The following is a 26,215-nucleotide window of genomic DNA, read 5'->3' on the forward strand; positions in this document are numbered from 1 at the left end:
ATTTCCGCAGTTGTGGTAGTGGTTGGATCTTGTAAACAATCTTTAGTAGTGTGCCTGTCCCACCGCAGTGCCAGTGCCAGTGCTTTCACTGCCATGCAATAAAGCAGAGCAGGGAACTCATCCAGATGAGAAATACCTCAGTCAAGTGTGTGTGTGTGTGTATATGTATGTGTAGTTTGTATATACACATGTATAGTATGAATGTACAGTTTCCATCTTGCTGAATTCTGCAGGTGCTCCACATGAACACGTGTACTAGCATTGCATGAGAGGAATGGCAGGAGTGGGTGGAAGTGACAGCGATTGCATAAGCTGGCATCACTGCCAAAAAGATTATTATCAAACTGTGCATGGACTCTGAAACACAGGTGCGAAGAGATGGGTGGTGACCCAGACAGACCCTTTTCATCACTGCAAAGTTTTGATGACAGGAGAATAAAAGTTTGCATCTATGAGAGCACATGGCCTCACCAAACCAGCACAATACCTGAACAAATCCGCCTCCAGAAAATTACCTCAGCCCCCTGAGGTAGGCAGTTGCTAACAAAAATGCCAGTATGTTCCCGGTACACACAGCAGCTGCAAACAATAGGTTCTTACTGCTGGTGTGCCCTGATTCCTGCCCACACAACCTTTGCAAAGAGGCTGGTACCAGTGAAAGAGGCAAGAACATATCTGCCCAAGCATCAGCAACAGCTTCACATTGACAAATGTAACGCTGGCAAGGTCCATCAGACTGGCCAGACACTTCAGGAGTGCCTCTTACCACAGGCATGCTGGTGGGAGTAGAAACACTACAAAATGTTCCCAGGTGAGCTTTCCCTGAAACACTCTGCTCTGTCCTCTTTACATCGCTTGAACTCATGGTATGCTCAGGCATGATGGCGAAGCTGCTCCAAAGGCCTGCTAACACCTGAAGGAGCACCTCTGCCCACTCCCTGGCACCAGGATCTCTTAGCTGGCCCAAAACAGCTTGTAAAGCCAGCAGACAGCTATTAACTTATTTTATTATCTTTCTGCCAGGCTAGTGAGCTGAACTGGCCTGTCTTAATTGCACCCTTAGTGAAAGCATTTCACCTCCCTGCCTTTGATACCATGTCTGTTAAATGGAGATAACAGCACTAAGTCTACATTGTCAGGATTAATGAATAGCTGCTTGTGAAGTATCTTGAAAATTCAAGGTGATTTACAAGTAGTAGTATTATTATTGCTATAGCTGGAATACTAGCAACCGCAACAGGTGATGTCACTAATGATTTTCATAATCTCATCCATTTTCAAAATGAAGACTTTTCTAGTTCTGCTGGAGGAATCAAGGCACAGGCAATTTGGACATATGTTTTTAAAATGGGCAAGAAGTATGAGAAGGCTTGAATAAAGCTGCACAGAAAAAACAAGTAATCATCAGAATAAAAAGTCCCTTAGCGCCCTAGACATCGGTTGCAGCACTGGCTTCTGACCCTGTTCCCAGCACGTGCTGAAGTGCTTGTGAGCGGCTGAGCCCCAAGTGCTGCCCAGCTGACTGAGAACTAATTTCAAAAGCAGCCTTGCTCACACAAAGACTTTTGCAGGTGCTTAGATGCTTGGAGACTGTGAGGTCACTTTATTGATTTAGGTTCTTTTCAAAACAAAACTAGTAGCAAGAACCCTTAAGCAACCCTGTTAAAAAGAACCTATGCTGAAACTTTAAAGCTCTGATCTTCATGTTGCCATAGCTTGCGAATGTGCTGTATCTTTCTCTCTGGATTGTAAAAGTACGTATTGGCAATGCTAATCCTGTAAAGAGATTAAAATAACTAAAACCTCAAATGTACCTAACATCCAGGATGGGAAAGGATCTCGGGAAGAACCCTAGCCTTCCCCAGCACCAAGACAGGACCAACACTTCACCTCTGCTCCCACACACACGTATTTCAGCACACACTTGTCACTGTATGAACACATAGTACTGTTCCTATGAGACACATACAGACTACAGAAATTCTGCTGCCATTCAAAGTCAAAGTAAGTTTTCCCATTTTCTTTCAATGAGAGCAAAGTCAGCTTTTTTGGGGTGCATTTAGCATTCACTCCCTGCAGGGTTGGAGCCACTGAACAGACACATCCCATGTCTCACACAGCTGAGCTCATTTCATAGGACATGACAGTGCATTTCATGGTCTTTCCCATCTATTGCTTAAGAAAAGAGAAGAAAAAGAAATAAACAGGAAATGCGACGATACCCATAACTCCTGCAGTGCTTTCAGGCACAGCATAATTATTGAACCTAGGGCTGTCGCTGTGCTGGTTAATATTTCTTTCTTAGGCCTTCAATATTCAAACTGCAGTCAGTACCACTACTTTGTAGCAGAGCTCAATATTCAAATGGCCTGCAGCCGTATAGTAAGCAGTCTGGGGATTCAGAATTATTCTAGTCAATAAAACAGAATATTTAGATAAACAGTAAAACGATGCAAATTGGCTTCCTGCAGGGTAGGTTGCACAAATAACTTTAAAATACACTACAGAACTGTAATTGCCAGACCAAAGGGCAAACTCACCAGGCTGGAGGTCTGTAACTTGAAATACTTGAAAGCTAAGAAATATGACCACCCCCACGTGAAGATTAAGGATTTTGCTGAAATTACACAGGGAGGACTTCCCCTGCTTTATGTTTTATGCACAGATCTGTATATGTCAGATTCTGGCTCCAGAAGTCCATGGGGCATCCTCGAGGGCTGGGCGTGCACTGAGGCCAGGCTCCCCCAGCCTCAGGAACGTCAAGGCGAGACAGGCACCCACTTTGCGTGCCCCTGGCAGGTGGGGAAAGGGGCCAAGCAGCCTCTCCTGGGACGGCTGCCCGGCCGCAGACCTTAAGATGCCTCCCACCCACAGCGATGCTCCTGGCTGCATCCCTACCATCATGCTTGGTGGAAGGAGTGAGGAGGTGGAAAGCCTTCCAGCCTGCTAGCAGCGGCAAGCCACAGCCGCAGCCCTCTCCCAAGCCTCACTGCAGGGCCCCAGTGAACGCTGCGATGCAGGCGTTCATCTAAGATGTGACAACTGGCAAAGGATGCTGTTTTCCACCGGCGCTCAGTTGCACAGCCTCTGTAGGTGGTGTTTTGAGAAACTACAAGAACAAGAAAACATTTGTCCTTTCTGCCACTGTAGTTCTCATCAAAGAGCTGCACGTCCTACAGCTTGAGCACCAGGAAAAACAGTGTTCAGTGCACTACAAATAAAACTGTCCTGCTTTGGGGCAGGGGAGTGAGCCTTCTGTGGATGGAACAGGAATCAGATGTGTTTTTCTTATTGTGTTCCAACAGGCTTTTCAGGTATATCAATGAATAGCAAGCAAGAACCTGCTCACACTAGAACTGACTTAATAGAAAAATAAAAACAATTCCAGGAGAAACTCACCATAAATGTCAGAGGATGCATCAGACTTCTCTATTTGAATGTGCTGTGTAATTTTCTGACAGATTTCTATTTCTTTGTACAGCTGAATAGAAAAAAAATCACAAAAATGTGTTACTGTGGGAGGACACATCAATTGTAATAATTTTGAACAGATTTTTTTTTTTTTTAATTACAGGTGGAAGAAATAGATTGTGGTCATTATTTATCAGTTTTTCTCCACATGTGTGAGATGTATTAGTAGTGTCACTAAGCTTCACTGTCAGAACACAGTTAAAGAGGAAGAAGCAGTGTTTTACTACCACCATCATAAAAGCAAGGGTACATCTATTTCACTCGGTCAATACCATTTTGAGTGCACAAGAAACAGAGCTTCTATTCCTGTTTTCATATTTTATGGGTAGTCATCATTTAACGTTTTTATATTATTTGGTTAAGACATTGCAGGAATTCAATTATTTGATAGCATTAAAATCACAAAGAGGGATTTTTGTTTCTTAAATACATTTCTTAATTGTTAGAAGACTATCAGATTTGATATGCAGCATTTTCTTAGCATGAAATTTCACCTTTAACACATTTATGTTTCCAAGTCTTTGAAATGGTCATTAACATCCTTCCTGGGACACCAGCACAAATTCACACCTAGGTAATAACCCAGAAGCCTACACACACAGGTGCAATCCACTCTGCCTTTCAGGAGCCAAGCAACCCCTCAGCAGGGCTACACACCTCCACCACGGCTCACGCATTTTGCGCTTTTAAATCACTTACTATCTCCTGTCTTGTGTGGCTCGCTATTGTACCTGGGTCCTGCCCCGAGCTCTGAACAAGGGAGCTTGTACTGGGGCCTGTTATCCCACCCAAGGCAGGGAAATCCCGCTTTTCCAGACAAAGTCAGATATTTAGAGGCTCTGAGCTGACATCTTTGGGAGTCAGCCCTGACTTATTCCTTGTTAGACAGCCTTTACAGACCAGAAACCTCTGGCTCAGCGCAGGTTTGAAGCTGGTTTTTTCATAGCATAGGCTAGCACTTAAGTAACAAACCATCCTTTCGTCTTTGGAAAAAATCATACCCGCAGGTGAGTGAGAGCCCACAGGTAAATATTAATTTTGTTTATATGCTGGTATGAGTGTGTGAAAAAGCAATTCACAGTAATTAACATTTTGAAACTAAGTGACATCAGTGTTTGGACACAAGTATTTAAATAATTTCTTTAAAAAAGAAGAGTAACTCATTAGTAAAGGGTTTCCTTAAAAATATAATTTTCTCTCCTGCTTATATCAGCACTTACACATCTGTTTAACTGCAAATATTAGGTATTACAGAACAGTTATACACCCATTTAAATGGTTGTATATAGTAAAATAAAATCTAAAATTAAATGAGGATGCCATGTTAGCAATATTTTTAAAATGCAGTTTTCAAATATAGGAATGTGTTGTTCAGAACCTGAAAAAGACCGAATGACATTTACAAAAATCTCAGCTAGATTTCAGCAAGGGTTTTTAAAAAGAGGAGAAGGGAAAAAAAGGAGCAAAAATAGCACTATTTTCAGAACAAAATTTGTGTCTGATCCCGGCAGTCATCTAAACTGAGCGTGCAGGACCAGAACCAAGGAGGACGGCCAACAAGCTCTCGCAGGGATACAGGAGCCACTTGCTGCCTTGTATCCCAAAGCGCCGTTTTCAGGCAAGAGCCTCTATTGAACAGGAGGCAAATAACTGGGATGCACAGACTGCAGCTGAGCTGCCCAGAGCAGAGAGCCAGTCCAACAGCAGCCCGGAGGTGCTGCTTGCATTTCTGGGCCCCGTGGACCCGCCGACCCAACACCAAAGGCAGGCAGCATATTTGGGCTATGGCGGCTCTCGCCCTGAAGCTGCCGGCCTCGCAGGCACCCTGCACTCGTGGGGGAAACCCCCTCTGACCTGGCGTCTGCACTGGGAGGTTTGATAGCAATATATTCCAGGAGCATCCCGGGGGAGTTGTTAGGCACTGGGCAGTGCCTGGGGACGGGATTTCTTCCTGACAGCAACAGCATTGCCCCTTCGAGGTGCTCCAATCCCGCATAGTGTTTCTCATAGCAGCTGTGGGATGATAATATTTTGGGGGTTTTTTCCCCTCAAGATTTTCTCTTCCTTGCCCTTTTTTCCTCCACCACTTTTGGTCTTGTCCCAGCACCCTTTCCCAAGGCTACCTTTTCCAGCAGCCCCAATGCCTTCACCCCAGCCTCATCCTACCTGCAAGATTTTTGTGGAGGCCTCTGGTCCCCTGCTTCCACCTAAAAGTGCCATGCTATCCAAAGTAAAAAGCCTGGCACATCAAGCTTCAGCCAAAACACTCCAACACTTAGTTTATAATAAAAGGTCCTTAAAGTATAACTGCCTGGTATAGCACCTAATGTTAAATACTCTTCCCTGAGCCCTTAATAACTTTTTTAACACATAATAAACTGAGCTCGTGAATTTTTGAAAGACTAGGTCAGTGTACAAAGCATCACCATTAATGTTTTGGAGAGGAACGGAATATGGATATTTAATCTCCATTTCTTATGTAAATATGCCTGATATGTTCTGCAAGAGAAAGGAGTATCATCCTAAGAAATTACTTTTCTGCATTAATGTATGTCTGTAAAAGCATTTTAGTAGATGGAAGATAGCTCTAGCAAGGTGACATCAACATTAGACAATATTACAAACAGCTATTCAGGAAAGTACAAAAATAGAGGCATTAGTTTTATCATACTGCACCAGAATCATTTAATTAAACACTTAAATAACTCAACTTTTCTCATGAAACAAGCGCGCACACACACACACACAAGCAAACACACAAATGTGTGTTTTAATGTTACTACATTAGATATAACCCTGTGGCACCTATCTATATTATAAACTTTCAGCATGTACACAGTCCCACTGACTGTAGAGGTTTGGTTTAATTTCATTTTTCGAGAATAAACAATAACTGATGACTATGTCAATCCTACATCCTCTCAACATAAGACATGTCACCAAAGTCCTTCCAGGCAATGAAAGCTAAGAATCTGTCTTCTCTGAGTTTTAAATTTCCCAACTATATTTCACTTCCCAGTCTTAGTAGTCCACTGGCACTTTCTCACTCTTTTTTTTTGTTGTGTTGACAGTGTTAATGGCAAATCCTAGAACTTCTTTACTAAATGAACAAAAGCATCCATAGCTGGCAAAGTTTTACTTTTTATAAATAAAACAGCCACCAATGAAAAGGACTTTAAAAAGCTTTACAGTGTGCATGTGTAAAATCACAGAGTTAAAGCATGACACTAATTCTGTTTGGTCTTTTTTTTTAATCTCTTATTTCAAAATTCCTTTGAAGTCTGCTTTTGAGATGAATGATATGAAAACATCCAACTGAAGCAATTAGGAAAGTATATTCTCACACGTAACTCCAGAGCTTTTTAACCTCAACGTTTACCTTCCCATTTAGGAAAACAAAATCAACAAACAACAAAAAAAGACCCCAACTACTTGTGCATTTCTCCCTCTTAAAAAACCAGGCAAAGTGATCTGAACAAGAAATACTCAGGCCTCAACACCATGTCTTTAAAACCACCATGGACAACATGAACAACAGAAAAAGGGAACCTTGAGAGAATGTATGTTACAGCGACTTTCACGCATTACCTGTGGCTGTTCCTCCTCTCTCTCTTCCACACAGAAACATGCATGCACAAACACAAGCTAACAAGATGAAATGTTTGGAGAGATTACTTTACTGTAGGCCAATTTGCTATGGTCTGCAAAGCACTATAATTGCAAGTTAAAAAGCAGAACTCTGCATATTACAAATGTCAGATAAACACTAATTAATAGTGTCCTACCAAGTGTCATTTAATTTTGCTCAGTAGGTAACATTACCAGTTCATAGATATCCTCTTCGGGCTTTGGTACATAAAATTGGATCTGGTTTTCTATCAGGAATTTCAGACGCACGTAGTGAGCTGAGTGATCCAGCTGGTGTGTCTGCAAGAAATGAAGAAAAGGCTTTAGAAGAGAAAAGCAGTGGCTCACATCAACTGTACTTAGAGAACGGCCTGACACTTGTAGGAAGAAAAATGCCCTAGCACCGTCTTTCACAAGAGGCCCATGATCTCCTAACCTGAACAAGAACCTGAACCTCCTCCTCTTCCCAAGGAATAAGCGTTCATTTAACCACTGACCAGGATGTCAAGGGCAGTGCTAGTACTCTAAGCAGGTTCTGCTTATCTGGCAGTTCTGCTCCCTCCCATGCTATTGCAGAAATAAGCAAACACTATTACAGCAGAAGACTCAGAGCATACCTTTGTATACAAAGGGCATTTAAAATTGCAGGGAGGAAAAGAAATGTTCTGCTAACAGAGAAAAATATAACAGGAAAGTTTTTTCTATTTGTTTTGGGGTTCTTAGCATCTTCATAATTTAGAGAGTAAGTATGATGCAGTAAATTTCAAGCAAGGTCAATATAAAAAAAAAAAAAAAAAAGAAAAAGTATGTCCTCTATATTCAAAACCGCTCAGGATACACTGCCTTTTTAAGGCTAAAAGAAGCCAAGAGATGCATACTGGACTACATCCCAGTGGAAACAGGTCACACCATTTTAATGAATTAGTTATAATTAGCTGAGGATACAGCATTTGGTCTGGGAGATGTTAACGACCTTTTCTCAGCACGATTAATAAGCTTGATTTAAGCAGAGGTTAATGCAGTGTGTAATCAAAACACATTAGAATTATGATAAACACAAAGGATGTCATTCAGAAGTTACTTTCAAAGTTCGTAAACTGTTGACTAAAGCTAATGAAAAGCCCCAAAGTGATTCACAAATACAGGAGGTAAATTCTCCTCACTGTCACTTTTGAAATCCTATTATTATATGCTTTTATCCATTGGCCTTTTCATTTTATATGAGCAAATTACTGAAGTTTCCTAGGTTGTACTAAAAACAATGGCTCATCTGAAAATTCATGCAAGAATGTCATTATTGCTTATTTATTATGCTTTTTAAAGCCTCGCTTATCCAGTTCAAGCCAAGACAATGATACACCAGGGCTCAGCTGACTGATCACACAGCACAGATGATGAGTAATGTACACCGAGTGACCTGTGGAAAAGATCACACGTTGACCTAGCAAACCCTTCAGCAAACACTCAGAGAACAGTGAACGTTTTTGAGTCTAGATTACCCCATGAATAAAAAAGAGCTACCAATAAGAAGGAAATCTATTGCTGCACTCTAGGTAGTGCTACATTCAAATACGTCCAATTCAAAGATCAAATTATCCTTATATGAAATTGAGTATCTGAAATGGAATAACCCCTGTAATCTGGACAAACACCTAGATAATTAAATAAAGAATTTGAAATCTATCAAGGGCCAAAATAAAAAGAGCTTAATGCAGGAGATCCTTGCCCTCTTCCCTTTTTTTTCTTTTTTTGATAAGCATTGTGCACACTTTGCTCATTGTTTACTGACCTTTTCCACTAGTTTTCTCTCTTACACGCACACAAGGACAAACACCCCAGAAATTAAAGGGAAGAAGAATTGGCTTTAATGGTGCAGAAATGATAAAGGGGAGTCCTAGATTAGTTTCTGGTCAGATTAGTTTACTGCCCCTAGACACAAACTGTAGAGTGCCTTGCACACCCATTAAACAAAAACTTACAGAGGAGACATAAACCTACAGACTGCACACCCCACGTCCAGAGGGAGAAGTCTGTGATAAGTCTCTCCGAAGGTCCATTAAATGCTTGATCCGTTTACAGCAAAGCCAGTGGGGAAAAAATTCTTTGTGGCAAAACCATACGAGCAGAAAAAGGAGCCAGGCAACCCAGCAGCTTCCTCCTGCCACCACGGTGTACCTTCTCCCGGTCTCCTGTGCCGAAGCTCCCATACACACGCTGCATTTCATGCAGCGTCAGGCCATGCTAGTCAGCCAGGCCTATGCTGACAAGCTACACGTCATCGACTAAAGCCCAGGATTGAGAGAGCCCCCGTCTGCAGCCGGGTATTCGTGTCGCTTCCAACGGCGACTCCGAAGGCCCTCCCCTTGCAGCGGAGACCTGAAGGGATGCTTTCCAGCCTGCCCCAGGCCACCAGAACTCACAACCTGTTGTAGAGGGATGCGCATTTATCCAGGCAGGCGACGGCTTGATCTGCCGTCCCGGTGGTCAACGACAGGGCTTCTGGCTGCTTTGATATGGGCACTGCATCGGGCATGGAGGCGACTGCCCATGCCTCCAATTTCACACCTGTCTTTGCAGGGAGATTTGCTTACGAGAAAATCCTGCGTGCTGGCCATTTTAGAGAGCGGGTGGGAGCCAAACACAAGATGACCAATGCTGCGCTGAAGCCCCGAACTGCGCCTGAGCACAGCATCGTCTAAAGAGGTCACTGGATAAAACTCACATACATTCTGAGCCACTCATTTCTTCTATCAGCCGGGGTGGGTGCCATTCATGCACTACATTGCAATTCCATGAAAGTCAGGCAGTGAGACTCATCTCCATTAAAGCTGTGATGGTGCAGCACATGAGCCACCCCATTTAGTTAATTAACATTTGTATAGCTGCAGCAAGGCTTTGTCTACCTTAAAATTTCACATTAGTTAAACTGTTTCAAATAGGGGCACGCTTCTCTACTGAAGTGAAAGGAAAAGGTCCTCTTAAAGTGGGCATAGCCAGCCTGCCCTAAAAGCCATACCACTAACACACTTTTTTTGTTGCTGGTCTAGCTGCATCCATATGCAGGAAGGTGGGAACTGAAACAGGGCAGCTTTAATGATATTAATATCCTTTCGAGACCACCCAAAACACCTTTTAGCAGTCCAAATAAGGTTCTTGGTTTATTTATTTCTCTCCTAATAACTCTGGCTATGTCTGGACTAAATTAAGCAGCTAACCCAATTTAAAGCACAACCCGACAGCTTAACTGACGTGCTCGTGAAGAAGAATTTACAGCCTGGGGTGTGATCCGATTCAACAGGCTACGCGTGGTGTAGCGGGTTGGCACACAACCCAAACTATTCATCCGTTTCGGCTCCTTTCTAGTTAAAGCAAGGGGCAGGCATATTCTTTCAGCTTGGTGGGGGAAGACCTTCATTAGCACTGAAATGACAGCATCACGGAAATATACTAGCCATCCCACTGTATTACTCTGGCTTCACACTTCTGTGGCCGAAGCTTTTTCAGTAGGAAAACACCAGCTCAAAATCAAAGTAAGCCCGTAGAGCATCAGGCTTAAGTAAATTCTCAGAGACGGTGAGCACAGACCCAGGGACCTAGGGGAAATCTGCTTCTTGGCCCTCACACAGGTCTATCTGAAAAAATGCAAATCATGAGAAAACAGAACCTTTTCACTTCTCGCTTTTTATCCAGTTCAGTCAAAAGACTAAATGCCATGTAGTTTTCTATGCTTGATTTTTGGTGTTACTCTCTCCATACTGGCTATGTCTAAATCCATATACAGCATGTGTGTTTCTACTCAATTTTAAGACATACCATTATGCAAATGTTAGTAATACATATACACACATTCACACTCATCAGTATTATCCAATGGGAAACAATTTAATGCACACGCGCTGACTTTCCTGCCTTCCAAGTGCTGTTATTAGTTAAATCTTAGGAGAAATCTTCGAGAAACCACTTTAAAATATGCTTTAAACTCTCCTCCCACCAATCTTGAATCATAAAAGTGTCACAAAGCAGCCTCCAAAACCTAACTAAACAAAGCAGCAATGTTAGTATAAGAACACATTTTCTACAATGACTTGAGTGCACTTAATGTTCTCCAACAGAATAATCAAGCTCAGTTTAATAGCACAGATAGATTTAACCACATCTACAAACATGAAGAGGTTTATATGAAATGTAGATCTTGAAATGTTTACTATACCAGAACTTGACTGGTTCTCAGATGGCAGATGGCAAACTGATGTGAAATGATGTGGATCAGATATTAAAGGGGAAAAAATGAGCTGAATGCAAGAGACAGAAGAAAGAGATTGATTATTAAATGCTACAGAAAGGAAGACATCCATCAGTGTTTTCCAGACTGAAAACTGTTACAGAAAAGAAAGAAATAGATAACATCTCCTCAAAAAACAAACACTCACCCACCTCCCCTTCTCCTGATACACCACCACCCACAACAATCAAACACATAGTGAGAGACCAGATTCTCAGCAGGTACCTACTGAAACCAGTGGAGCTATATCAATTTACTCCACCTAAGGATTTGGCCCACTGAGTTAATCACTCTTATCCAAAGGAAAATATAAATCCTAAAAATAAATCATTACTAATAATGTGTCATCCAGCTTCCCTATTATGTCTCTCTCCAAAAATGTCATCTTTTCCTGAATACAATGAAGAGCTTTCATAAGCTGCAGCACTCTTTAATAGTGCACCTGGCAGAGAGATGAGCACACTGTATAATTACTGCAAACAAATGCCTTTCTCTTACCTTCCCTCTCTGGAAGCACATGCAACATGTTCTAAAAGTTCCCAAAGTTAAGCTCTTAATAGTAATAAATGTTTTCTTTTATTTTACTGTTGTTGTTGTACAAAAGAGGTCTCACTTTCCAGAACAGCATGTGACATGAGTTGGGTCTAGCTTGCAGTCAGCCCATTAGCAGAAAACATACATTATGGAGCTGCCAGAACTGAAAGCTTGTATTTAATTTGTCAAAGCCTTCAACTTCTCTGCTGCGATGTAACTCTTTTTAATGGCCAAATGTCTCTGATACTTCATCTTGCAAAGAAATCCAGGTGGTTTTTCCTCCAGCCCCGCCCCCCCCCCCCCCCCCGAAATGTAGATAAAAGCTTTCCTCGCTCTTCTCTCCTGCCACCTACACGAGTCAAGCCTGACTCCGCAATGCAGACAACAAACACAGGCACCTTCTCCTACTCCTGGTGCTGCTGTTTTCTCCGTGCCCTCCTCCCCCACGCCAGCCGGAGGGGAGGAAGCAGCAGGGGGAAGGAAGGAGAAACGGTACCTGGAAACAGGACAACCTGGCACCTGGGAAAGGGTGAGATCACCCCGCTTGCTTGGCAGAGGAGGGACCGGGCCACGGGAGGGCTTGGCAGAGGTGGGGGAACCAGGCTGGTCGGGCGAGGACGGGGCAACTGCACTACCATGCTGTGGGGTGTCCAGCGAAAGGAAGCGGGCTGGGGGCCGGGATGTTGGGGGGCAGATGGGGAGAGGAGAAGGGTCCCGCACACAGCTTGGTCTCCGGTGGAGGGGGAGTGGTTGGGTGGGTACATGAGAGGTGGCAGCAGAGGCAGAGGCAGGGTGTGAGGGCACTTCTGAGGCTCATGCACAGTGGCCAGAGTGGAAAAAGCAAAAACTAGTCTGCCTTCCGCTCCCTATATCCATGCCAAGTTTAGCTCCAGCGCTAGGACTTTTATTTGTGTGGTGCTAGCGTGAAAATTTCAGTGTAATTCATGTTTTTCATCTAACATACAACTGATTCCCCAGCACACCGCAGTCTGAGCACTGGCATACGAGAAAGTCACTATGAGGTTCAACTGAAAGGGCTCAGGGTTGTAGACACTTCACCCCGCTCCAGGGCACACTCACAGCCTTTACCTTGCAAATCATTTCCAGCACATCTCGTGTGGTGTCCCCAGGACGGATGACTGTCAGAGCAGGCTGGTTGTTCGGCAGGCAGAACCAAGATGGCGTAAAATACTCGTGAACCCAAATATCACAGTCAGGATTGTGCTGATGGACACTGCTCAGTGCCACTTCTTTTTCTCTCTAAATAGACAAAACCCATTATGACTCTACCAGCCAACTATGATCTCCTTCTTCATCAATAACAAGTGTAAGGAACATTATATGCTGTATCAAAAAGCCCTCTTCTAGAGAAGACATTTTATTCATAAGCCTAGATTGAAGGCTTGTCTGGACAGGAAACTGCAGTTTTACCTGAGCAGTATAAAGTGTGCCTTCCCACGCCACCCACACAGCTACACTGGTGCAACGCGCCTTTCCTGGGATTTCACCCTATGGCTATTGGGAATGCTAGGAATACAACAAAAAATAATAGTGATAAAAAGAGATTTAAAATCAAAACTTAAATGCACAGTGTTTCTGGGTAAACCAATCCAAATCCAACAAAAATGTTGTAGATGCTACAGTTCCTATACCCAGAAATGGCAAAATAGCAAGTCTTAGCATTTATTTTGAATTTACTGTCTTTTATACACCCAAGTTGTGCTCCAAGCTATAAATCCCCAGGAAGTGGGAGCTGCAGAATCTCTATTTGCTGCAAGTGGGCTCATGCAGCTAAACCCATATTCAACTACATGAAGAATGTGCCTGTCTTAATGCTGTTTTATAGCTGACTTTCTCTGGGGAAAGAGAAAGCAGTTGTCACTGTGCCTGCAAACGCTGAAGTTCACAGAAGTGCATGAGAACAAAACAGAGAAAGCCCTGCACTTCACAGTTGTGCCAACCCTAAATTATGAAAACCCCATATGGCAGCCACAAGAAGCCATTTTTCAGAACCAGCGGCATCCGGGTCCTCCTCTGAGCAAGCATTTCCCTGGTGTGCAGTGCTAACTCCCCTCTGGGTCTGGCACCTCCAGCTGCGCTTAGGATGCCAAACACAGTGAGCCCTTGTGACCATGGGCAACCAGCTCAAACCCTCCCGGAGCGGCTACAAGCCCTACAGTGTGCACAGAGAGTCCTCTCCTTTCCCGGGGGCTCTGCGTCCCCTCTCATGTCCCAGAGTCAATGCTGCATTTAGGCTGAATGCAAATGGTGGGGAAGGAGGCAGCTGGAGAGCTGGTGTTTTACCTTGCCATCCGGGACCGTATCGTCAAAGATTCCCTCGAGAGATTTCTTTACTGAATCAACTCCTTCACCAAACACCTGGGGAACAATAGAGCAACTCTGCTTTAAAAGATGAAGGTGCCTCCACGCTGTCTGCAGCACACGCTAAGGGGAGAACAGTGTATCTAACATCTAGCATAGAAATCGAACTGAAAAATAAAAACATTCATCTCAAAACACAGAAAAGGAAAATATCAGCTTGTTAAAAGGGAAGGGGGGGGTGAAGGACAAACTGGTGATGGGGCACCATGCTGAAAGATTAGAGGCTTAGTGGTCTGTCGCTGACTTTCTTGGTGGAGCTGGACAAATTTTATCTCCTTTTGTGCTCAGTTTCCTCACCTGTAAAGTGGGGGAAATGAACACTTCTCCACCTCTTCTAAGGCTGAGAAATCAGAAGCAGCACTCTGCTTCTGGCTGGTTTTGCACTAAACCAGCTTACAAAACGTACTTAGCAAACATTCAAGTACCACAAGTCAGTGTAACCCTTCTCTAATGAAATAAGAGCTGGTAACCCAGCGCAAGCCAGAGAGCCAAAATCAACAGGACTCCGTGCAGGAGGAACGACACAATGGGAATATTTACAGGATCCACCCCAAATCAGCACAGGACTGCATGACACAGGCAAACAGGGTTGTTACTGCAGCAGAAGCTTATAATTAAAACTGAAAAGTTAAGTTTTATAGCTCCACATCAGCACAGCTTTATGTGGGATAACAGCTGGGTTTGGCTGTTAACTATTCTGTACGTAAAATGAAGCAGGGACCATGCAGGATGAGAGAAGGTCACTGACCTTTACGGATTTACAGTTTACTGCTTCAACTTGGCAATACTTTGCATGCTACTACACACGAGCAGGGGAAATGTGTTCAGGCACTACATTTAGACATTCTGCTACTTTGTCAAAACTACTTTTTCTTTGACTCTCTCCAGTATGACTTTTCTTTAACCTGGAACAAAATCCCTTTTCACGCCTGTGCTTATTGAGGAGTGAGGGGGGTGGGGGTGCAGGGAGGAAGCGTGAAGAATGCATTTATCCCCACAGAAAATAAAAAAAGGGTGAGTTCAGGAAAAAAAACAGGTCTGAAGACACAGCATGGGCAGGATCCTAGCTCAGGACAAGGGATTGCACTTGATTTGGGGAAAATAAGTACAAAGCAACAGGGATGCCATAGCACCAGCACAAAGAATTGGGAATGCACTCACAGAGTCATCTGCTGCTTCCCAGCAAAACCCTGAGCTTTTACTCAGCCACTAAATATTAGGTGAACTTTTAATGTCTCGCTAAAAACAAGCTAAATGATTTTGCAGCATTCATCCTCTGTTAAACAAAACAAACACCCACTGCTGCTTTAACAGAAGGAAGAAGAAATCACAGGGCACAGAACAACATGTGTCCCAAGCCCTTCTCCCTCCAAAAAGTGAAAGAAGAGAAAGAAAAGAAAAGCCTACACTTCCTGCAATTAGATGAGGTATAGCTCTCAAAAAACTGAAAGCTATAATTAGGGATGTTCGGAAAGAATAACATGGAAGCACCTTCCTACCACACTGAAACACGTTTTCTAGAGAAAGATCTGGGCAGTGACTGGACGGAAATGTTTCAGCTTTTGCTTTTTTAAAAATCTGAAGCAAAACAGGGACCGTCTCTACTAAATGCAAAGCTTTCGCTACTTCAGGAAGTTTTCCCCAAACTCAGCTACATGTAAAGTATGCTACAAAGTCATAATTTTAATTTAAAGAAACAAACAAGTCTGCACTTTTTTTTTCCTTCTAAAGTTGTATCTGCTTTACACTGCCGCTTTGTTACTCCTGAGTTTAGGGAAAGTACCTCCAGCAAAAGCAGAAGCAGCAGAAATGCAACAACAGTAGAAATGCAACCAGTTCAGCTAAAGAAGTGCGAACTCCAAACCTTGTTTGATAGGAGCTGCTGTATACTTATCTGTAATTACAGTCACTGATTTTTTAAGAGGATGTGGAATGAGATGACTATACGCTGTGAAAGATTAAACAGGTAAGGTTAAAGCTGGATGTGTAAGTGCTTGATGCAAGTGACTCGTTGCATGAGCTGCATTCGGCATGCTAAGAAATAAGCCTTGAAAATAACAATATCACAAACTTTCACACACTTACCTGATTAATGCTTGGCCTCCCTTGCTTTTTCTTCGAGGTAGTATCCAGCCCCCAAAGAGAAGAAAACCTGCTTCTCCGTTTACTGGCAGATCTGGACATGGCCTGCGTCCTTCTCCTCACTCCGGACTCCCCTGTGCGAGCTGCCACCTGTCAATGACACATGGTTTTAAAATCAAAGGTCGCAGCATCCCACCACACCGTGGCTTACATAATCTAACAAACAGTGGAATCTGGTTTGAAAAAAAAGGCAAATCCTATGACAACAATGTATACTCACAACAGGGACAATGGTGATGCTGCCAGGCTACTTCCTTCTCACTGCAGTTCAACTCACTTCTTCCAATGTCAAATATCAAAAATTAAAATGGACAGTACCACCCTCCCATTTTTTGGCATTTAATCTGAGATATTTTGAAGCAGCCTAATCATCACAGAGCAAAGCCTCAGCACCAGTGAAGGGTTTGGGGTTTTTTTCTTTCTTTTTTTTTTTTTTTCTATCAAGGTTTCAAAGCTGGACACATGAAACCGGAGATTTCCCAACTTATCTGTTGCTTCCGAAAAGCCCTGTCTTTCTCTTTGGTCTTTCCTGTGGAAGCACTCTGGGCATCCTGGAACTGACTAATAACTGCTACAAGGCCAGATAAAGGCTTGCAAATAGGTCAAGGTATTTAAAACCTGCACTTCCTTAAAGATAGCAACATTTGAAGGACTGAACAAAACACAGGAAGAAAAAAAGCTGAAATGATCCTTTCGACTGGAGCAGTGTTAACTGCTTGGGTACTTAAAAAATGCCTGTGGCAACCCCTTTGGAGCAAAAAGATATTTGCCTTTACCGAAACCAAATATCTGGGGAGTGTTTCTCAAGTTTCTGGTAGAAATTAGTGTGACATTAGTCAGAGGTGAAGTGTTTAGGCCAAAGTTTAAGCAGATTTCCCATGTGGAGGTGGCCTCAGGAGAGCAAGCTCCTCTCCCGTGAAAAAGGGAGCGGTAGGAGATGGCAGGTATGAACGGGAGCGCAAGGCAAAGCTAGACAGACAGAGAGACAGACCAACCCACCCTGCCGACTTGGCTGTATGCTTCCTGGAACACCTTTGTACTGGATTCCCACGGCCGAAACTAGCAAAATGTGACTGTCGTTTGGCAAGCCTAGCGGGAACACCCGAATCTCTGAGTGATGCCCCAAGCTACAGAGCTGAGAAACTGGTTGTTTGGGTGCAGCAGATACAAAAACACATATAAAGACAGGACAAACAGAAGGCTGGCTTGTGTAGCAAGGGAACTGTCGCTATACTAGTAATTGTGTTCTCCTTGGGAAATGTGGAGAAATCAAGGAAAACGAGAACTTAAACACTACTACAAGCGTCTCCATTTCCAGAACCTGGACTTCTGAGACATTTCTTAACTGTATCTGGGACGTTTGTGCAGAGGCACCTGGGAGACCTAGCACATCCTCTGACTAATGTACTGAGGAACATCTTCAGCAGAGCTAGGGATGCCACGCTATCACCATGCAGCACCCAGCTCGAGTCTGAGACTCACTGCACCATCTCCATGCTATTGAGGGCAAAGGAGGACACGAGAGCTTGCTTAAAGGAGAAGAAAGCACGTGTCTTTTCCAAAACAACATACTCAAAACATTTTTTTTTCACTTGGCTCTCAAGAGACACCAGCATGAAGAGGCAGACTGTTTTTCAGGCTAATGCTCAGTGCTTTGCTAGATGCAAAAAAATAAGCATAAATGCAAATTACAGCCCGCCACTTAAAAAAAATATAAATCCACCAGCAATTATCAGGATGATGACGCTAATCTTTTCATATATAAAAGAATAAAAACGCCCCGGACTGAATTACAGCTATAGATTCAATTGAAGGGTACAGCTGACATCTACAAGACAACAGTGGAGCTCAGCTATTTTTGTGAAGCTCCAGGAGTCCAAACCAAAACTACAGGAACTTGATTTAAATTCATTAAAAAAACACCACTTTGCAATACATTTCCCTGTATTTTTAAGAGCTGGGTTGTTACATTACTTAAACAACCATTTTAAACATTATTTGCCACACCATAAGTAGCAGAGAAGAACATTTCCCCTCCCTTGTGGAGCATCAGGTGTTGATCACTGCAGACCGGATATTAGACTAATTGGTCAGTAGTTTCATCCATATGGTAGAAAGCAAGCCATGCCTGAGAAGGTCTAAGCCGACACTTGCTGAGGGCCTCGGAAAGACTCCCACTGACTTCACAGGACTTTTGGATCAAGCTCATGTACATGGACATTAGAGGTGAGCCTGCTCTTGTAACAGGAAGATCTGTTTATAGAAAGCATGTTTATAGTACAGATCTGGAAATTAAAAATCACATGGTTACGAGAAACATAGTTCTTCCATAAGGCCATGGCTTGCAAGCATCTGCTTTTTCATCTATATCCAGGACACACACCCCTTTCAGGAAGCAGAATATTTTGCACACTAAGGTAAGGGCTCACCTCCGAGGGACAGACTGCTGTTTGTCGACATGATCTCTGCATTGGACATGTGAAGCGATTTGCAGGTTGGCAAAGATGACCCCTGGCCTCTGTTCAAACTTACCAGTGCATGAAACGATGAGACTGAAAAGATTCCAAGACGACCCATCGCAACTTTTGTCGGACGGCTGGCAAAAGCAAGCAGTCTTTTAGGGTTTGGGAGCTCCCCTCCTTGGAGACTAGCCAAGTAACAGCGGTACCGAAATAGGTCCATCTGGAACTGTTCAAGATTTTGTTCCCAAACGAAGATCTGTGTACATCAAAGATTGAGGAGCAAGATGTACAAGAAGAGAAGGGGAGAGGAGGAAGGACAGAGGTAAATACCTTGAAAAAATTCTACTGTTCCCAGTAACATACCTTTTTCACCAATGCTGATCTCACTCAAGAAACCTTGATCCCCCTTCTTTCCCACTCTCCCCTCCCCTCCCAACCCCAAAAAGGATACAAATAATAAAAAAGTTTTCATTAGATGGAAAACAATGTTTTTATGTTCATGGCATGTCTTCTCCAGGGATAACTGCTCCTTTGATACAATGCTATTAATAGGATTAAAATCTCATTTTTAATTTTCTTTGTATTCCAGATTCTCTTCTAAGTAGTCCCTTAAGAGGCTTCTTTCATGCATCAAGGACATGTGAGAAACAAGACCACCAAACCCCACCAAATTACACATACAGAGAGCCCCAAATCAGCAACCGCAGCAGCAGCATTGCTGTAAGCATCAACGGAGCTCGCCATACTTGAAAAAGTGTAGTACTCTGGGGATAATTAATCTTATCAGCAGAAGAGCACTATAATCAGCCTATGTAAGGACTTATTTAAATAATTCAAATTGCTGATAGGAAACAGTTTCAAAGCATTTAGAAAAACTGTTACATAAAGAGAGAGACTGCTCTGCCCTCTCACTGTGATTGACAGCCTTTGAGTGGAGCCCTTTCAAGAGAAGCAAGCATCTCCCCCCTCTTTCCCCCCTTCTCACAGGCTTCCAGGGGGTACAAAATCTCTTTAGCTTAATGCATTAGGGCCCGGCTGCTCCCTATGGTTTGCAGTACAGGCGCGTTTGGCAGGCATGGTAAAAGAGCTACAAACTAGTGAAGCAAGAGCCATATGTTAGTTTCCTAAAATAAGGTGCTGCTACGGCAGCGGGAGAGACATCTGGCTCTAGGCTCTCTGCTTCTGAAACACAACTATGTTGTCCACTTGAAGTCAGAAGGAGCGGTCCGGAGGGGCAGGCAGGGCTGCAGCCATGAGGTCAAGGCAAGCCCTTATAACAAGCAGAAACTGGAGGTGGCTTCTTCATCCCATCTGCCAGAAGATGAACCAGCCTCTTCCACACTTAAGACAACAGCTACAGCAGCATTTGTCAGTCTATGACCAGCTCTTCCCCTAAGGCATCCTGCTGCCATGGCCTGGTAGCCTCTTCACTCCCCTAAAACACTGATTCAACCTCCGAGCAGCTAGCCAAATCCCTTGCATGCAGGCCAGAAGACAGCCCATGCTGTATCTTAGTGCACATTGTTTGGAAAAATGGTGCAACTAGGACAGCCAGCACAGCTCTCCTGCCAACACATGTCCTGCCTGCTCTGGGGAGCTCTGCCAGTGCACACACATGGCACAGTGGGAGCAGACAGAGGTACCACTACTTGAAGAAAGCCTTAAATATTTGCTAGGGGCTTATTTCACATAACCAAGCTTCACATAAGCAATTACCTGATCCAATATGGTCTTCTTCTTCTTGGAGTCCGTTACTGAGGACAGCTGCATTTCACCCATTTTCTTCATCTTCTCATCCATATCAATCTTCTGCTCCAGCTTTTTTATCTCTGTTTTCAGGAGCTTGACGGTGTCCTCTTTGTGATGCTGCCTTGCCACTGCGGTTGCACAAGCTGAATGGATTGCCGTGATCCAGTTCTCCAGTTCGGTCTGGCTAGAGGTCTGAAGAGAGGGAAAGAGGGGAAAAGAAGTCAGGACCCTCTTTAAAATTGATTGGAGATTAACAAATGCAATTCCAAGGAGTTTCCTGTCCCTTTGATCTTAAGATTCAAAGCCTTAAATCCACTTACGAGAGAAGTAATAAAAACCCCATCATTCTTAAGCAGGCCATTTTTAACTCAGCACTAGGCATTCAGGACTTGGAATTACACCTATATCTGTGCTTTGCAGCTGTACAGCATTTCCCAGCAAGGTCTCAGGAATTACCTTCCTTGTTCAATGCAGTGCTGCCATAATTTGTAGCTCAACATTTAGCGATGTTTTCTAAACTCCCAGTTCCTTAAGGCAGGGAACGTACCAGCCTCTGTGCTCTTCACAGCATGGAGAGCTTTTTTGGCATGCAACAGTTAGTAATAAATTAATGGCATAAAACCTGACCATGATATCTATGAGTACCTTTGTTATGATGCACAGACAGACAAGCTTTCCACTTCTGAAGGTCCCAAAGCACTCTGAAGACAACCCCGTTATCATTAAAGGCAGGCTCATCAGAATTTTTACAGCTCTAGTACTGTCCCTTCCCAAGCTTCTGTATGACAGTTTGGGAAAAGGGAACACCTCCCCTCCCCGGAATTGTTCAAGGCCAGGTTAGATGAGGTTTTGAGCAACAGGTATCCCTGCCCATGGCAGGGGAGTTGGAATTAGATGATCTTTAAGGTCCCTTTCAACCCAAACCATTCTATGAGATTCTATAATTCTATGAGATACTAGGCTGGGGCATGAGACACCAGCATATTTTGCCAGAAGAGCACTATTCTGATTAGAGGCTTTTGACACAGAAAGAAGAATATTTCAAAGCATTCCTTTTCCAGACTTTCAAAATAAAAAGTAAATCTTCTTAGCCTTCTTACTAAGCTTCACCCCTTTTTTACAGTAGGTTGCAAACCAAAATTTACAGCCAACTCAGCATTGCAGTGGACTTTCTCTGAGTGTCAGCCTTTAGCAGTAATCACACTGGTATTTGGCTCATTGCTGAAAAAGTAGCAAGGTGCCAAACCACCTTGTTCTAATTAAACTTTCTGATGATACCTGATCTATTAATAGACAGCACAGTACAACTTTTCCAGTTGCTAGCATAGATAAAGAAGGTCATCCTCACTGTTCTCCTGGTGGTCACAACTAACAGCAAAGGACATGGCTTACTGAAGCCAAGGAGAGATTCCCACAGAAGCCTGACTCTGGAAATCACATATGCATAGGCTGGACTTCAGGCTGATGCTCCCAAAACTTCTGTGGTACTGAAGCAGGTGAAACTCACATGTCCCAGAATGACATCACTTTCCTTAGCTCAGGTTAGAAGTCCTAAGCAGAAGATAGGGTGTACACTGGAAAGACAAATCTCTTACTCCCAATTTTCTTGTCTTCAGTTGGCACTGTACAATGTATATTGCTTAAATTGGTCAAGCTCCCTGCCCAGGTAATAGTATTAACAAGCTCTCATTCATAGATAGGGGCTTACAGTGTCTTATCACCACTGCTAAAGACATGTTGAGCCCCCCCTTGCTGAGGAATTTCTGCTGAAAATACAGAAATTATTTGCAGAATGGGAGACACTTTGCCTACAGTCAGGTGGTGAAACCTAGTCCCCAGTAGATAAGAGAGTAGCACTGGACTTATAATGAGATGGTCTGTTTTGTTAATTCCTAGCAATATCTTAACAGAGGTCATATTTTTATCTTATTTAATTTTAAAATGTTATCTGTATACCATTAGATTCAGTTTTCTTTTTAGTCTCCTGGGGAGAAGGAGGGAAAAAAACAATCTGGAATGGATTTTAGGAGCTGAAGACTCTTCTGGTAGATGAGTAGGCAAGGGGAATCACTCCTCAATGGAAGGGAACACATAAACAAGCTGCAAACATCTGATACATAAGTATGTGGTGTCACATGTTGCTCTGAGCTCCTGGAAAATGCATGTGACATATGCAAGTAATGGATTTGTGTAGGCACAATAAGAACTGACTGAGCAAGGAACCATCATGTAGGAGGTATGTGATGTCTCTAGGTGCAATGCAGTGGGAAGGCTTGTTACAAGATGTCCAATATCTGTACGCATTACAGAGCAACCCTATTTGTCCCTACATACACAGTCTCCATGGGACAGAAATAGCCTTGTGCAGGTTGGTGGTTTCTTCTCATCAAAACAGCTACTACAGCACTGTGTTATGTGTGGACGGACATGTATGACATGAGCAGTTAGGTAACACTGCTCAACAGCCATACACGTGCGTTGGCTGTTCTGAGTGCAGCAGAGCAAGCCCTACAGCACAGTCACTCACACATTACTTCCACCACTGCAGCTGGTCTCCTTCCCTTCTCCCCAAACCCATCCCTTCTTTCTCTTCTGCTTCGCTAGCGATGCATGGGGTTCTATGGCAGAAGGGACACATCAAGGAAAAATTTCTGCAAGGCAATATAAATGATTGTTTTTCATTTGAAAAGGCTCATTTTTGCTTTTTCCCACAAAGTTACATGAAAATCTACCCATGGCATAATGACACGGGCTTTTAATGAATAAGGCACTGTGATGCCATAAAATAAATGTACTGAATGTGACCTTTTGAGCATTTAGCATCCACTGGCATTAATTTTATAAGAATGAAGGTTTTTCCTTAGAAAACTGCATGGAAAATATTTTTGCAGCTTATATCAGTAGATCAAGAGGAGGTGGTGCTCCACAACCTTTCAAGCACACACTGAGACCATAAGTGGAACACCAACCTAAAAATCACTTAGGGAAGCAGCAGGTCCCAAAATACAGAAATCTTTTTCAGTGAAACACATCAACTAATGTATGGTCTTTGATATAATTACCGGATTTTTTTCAGACATACTCTGTGAAATTCAGACATTTCTATTTTCTGATTGAAAAAACTGAACATGCACTTTCAGTCTCCTCTTGGGCAACAGCAAGATGCTGACTAAGGTCTGTATGAACAAGGGGCAACTGGATTCTGCAGTGCCATTGGGAAAGCACCTGGAGGTCCAAGTATCCCCTTGCCCTTCAAACTCCTCTTGGTCTTGTAAACTCCTTGAGCCTCTCCGCAAGGTCCCATCTTTGATACGTCTCTTAGGAGACGCAGATAGTGTCACAGCATATTTAATGCACTGTTGTATGTCCTGTATGGTAACTGCCCTGGTCTGTGTGTTATAAGCATGCTGTCAAACCATGCAAAATTCACAGTTTTAACAGGGAAGTAAGAATATTTCTTAAGTCTTACTTTGTTCCAACCATCTACACAAAGAGGGTCCGGTCAGTCAATAAAAACAGCAGATCTGACAGTGACTCACATGTGGTAGTGTGTCTCTTGAGTGGCATTTACCAAATATATCGTGTCCTTCCTCTAGTGCTGCCAGAGGAAAATCCCAAACCTATTGGAGGCAGCAGGATTTTTCCACTGATTTCAACCAGAGCTAAGATTTCCTCCTTGGCTGGAGACAGAAAAGGAAAACAAATTTGTAAAATCCTTGAGCCAGACCAACCTGAAAGAGGAAAGCATCCCCAAGGGAGTTGCTGAGACAGAAGACAAAGTCCTTCTTGGGATGTTCAGGCACTGCTTGCACTATGCTGTTTTCTACCCAGACAGCGTGCTTTGGGATGCTGTTGTGGTCAATGCCAGATCTGCCATCAGTCTCATAAAAAAACAACGTGCATCCTAAAAGAGACAATCATGTATTAGCAAGCAACACATTTAAACGTAATGTCCGTCCTGCATCTATTCAGCACTAATTTTTGGGACTATAAATCATCTGTAAAATTGTCACAGGGATGAGGAAGGATGGAAGGATTTGCCAGGGCCTGTTCAGGTTTTTAGCCCCACAGTGGAGAGCACCAGCAATGGCCCAGTTTTTAGCCTGACCAGGTGGTGGTTTCCACCCCATGGGAGCACACCATGAGCTGTATGGTACATCAAGCCGTGCCCCAGCAGGCCATTTTGTTCACCCTAGGATTGCTAAAACAGAGCCACAGACATGAGCCTAGAAAGTCATGGGCAGTAAAATACAGCCCCAGATGAGAAATATCATCATAAGTCCCAAAGTGGGGGTCCTCCACAGCCACCCAGTCCCACCAAGGGGACCAAAAGGAAGATGTAGACGTGAGATAGCATCTCCCCTGGCAGTGCCGGACAGCTGGGAGCCGGCCGTGGAGCAGACAGGCCCCCAGGCAAACCTTCATGGCCCTGCCTCAGCCTCCTGCAGCTGCTACAGTCCCTGCAAGGCAAAGATCAAGCAATTTAATTACTGAATGCAGATGAGTAACTGGAAGAAAAAATGGACTGGAATGAGCTGTGCTTACTGAAAGACTGATGTACCAAAAAAACCCAACAAACAAACAAAAAGCATAAACCAAATCTTTATTCCACTGTAACATTTCAGCTCTGACTCACGGCAATATGGCCAAAACCAAAAACGCATTTTCGCTGGGGACAACAAACAACCTGCTTGGTTTTACAAAATAATCTTTACAGTTCTCTGGGGCGGGGGAGGTATAGCAAGCCTGCGATTTGGGAGACTGCCAAAAAAGGGTCTCCTTCTCTCCCTCCCACCTTCCCACATTATCTACAGTTGTTTTAAACTAAAACTGGCACATTGTTTCTCTGCCACTGGAAACAGCCCTCTCGGTGCAAAGGGATGCCCTGTTACCCAGCCCCTCAGAAAACTATTTGCAGCCAAACAATAGCAGCTGTTAACTTCAAAGCCTCGTTTAAACACTAACATTATTAAGGCACAGCAATCTAAGGAGCAAACACTCCACTTGAGTCAAAGCACTTCAAAATAACATTGCCTCCGTGCTCATCCTTCCCCTTTTTCCTCCCAGATGGCCCTTTGTTTGCCTCACAGCAAGACCTTCCTGCCGCAGGACCCCCCTCCCAGGAGATTAGGGCTCCCCGCTGCCCCTGAGCCCTCCCTCTCTCCTCTTTCATTTCCCCAGTCTCTCTAACCACCCCAAGGAAGAGCTGGCACCTTACTTTGCTGTTGGTTTTAAAATAGTCCTGCCAATTTAAAAAAAGAAAAAAGAAAAGGTGCTCTAAAAAAAGCACTCTGTGGGGAGGACAGGGCCTTAACCATACAGATCTTTTTGGTAATCGCACCTACAGCAGGAGACATGGCTCTGCCTCCCCTGGCTCACAGACAAGGCCCATCGTGGTGGAGGAGAGCGATGCCAGTCCCAAAACCCTGCAAGCATTGCTTCCCGTTTTACTGCTGATGCAACCGCATGAAGATTAGATGTCGCTTTAGGAGGCCGGCTCCCAAGTTTCGCTGCTCCGTTAACATTTATGTGCATTTATAAGCACTCAGACCCCGAACGGGGCTGG

General features: G+C 43.6%; 1 protein-coding gene across 9 annotated transcripts in view; it reads right to left on the bottom strand.

The window, feature by feature from the left end:
- TIAM1 (TIAM Rac1 associated GEF 1) overlaps positions 1 to 26,215 on the bottom strand; it is a 193,830-nt gene that overhangs the window by 40,784 nt on the left and 126,831 nt on the right. For all 9 annotated transcript variants that reach the window (XM_049835108.1, XM_049835102.1, XM_049835101.1 and 6 more), the window contains 8 exons: positions 24,381 to 24,553; positions 20,617 to 20,841; positions 18,971 to 19,156; positions 16,382 to 16,528; positions 14,219 to 14,293; positions 13,004 to 13,174; positions 7,294 to 7,398; positions 3,400 to 3,481 (listed from right to left, as the gene is read on the bottom strand). In XM_049835108.1, coding sequence (XP_049691065.1) covers positions 3,400 to 3,481; positions 7,294 to 7,398; positions 13,004 to 13,174; positions 14,219 to 14,293; positions 16,382 to 16,528; positions 18,971 to 19,156; positions 20,617 to 20,841; positions 24,381 to 24,553 — 1,164 coding nt within the window. The remainder of the gene's footprint in view (positions 1 to 3,399; positions 3,482 to 7,293; positions 7,399 to 13,003; positions 13,175 to 14,218; positions 14,294 to 16,381; positions 16,529 to 18,970; positions 19,157 to 20,616; positions 20,842 to 24,380; positions 24,554 to 26,215) is intronic.

This window comes from Accipiter gentilis, chromosome 32 (assembly GCF_929443795.1).
Source record: "Accipiter gentilis chromosome 32, bAccGen1.1, whole genome shotgun sequence".
Lineage (NCBI taxonomy): Eukaryota > Metazoa > Chordata > Aves > Accipitriformes > Accipitridae > Astur > Astur gentilis.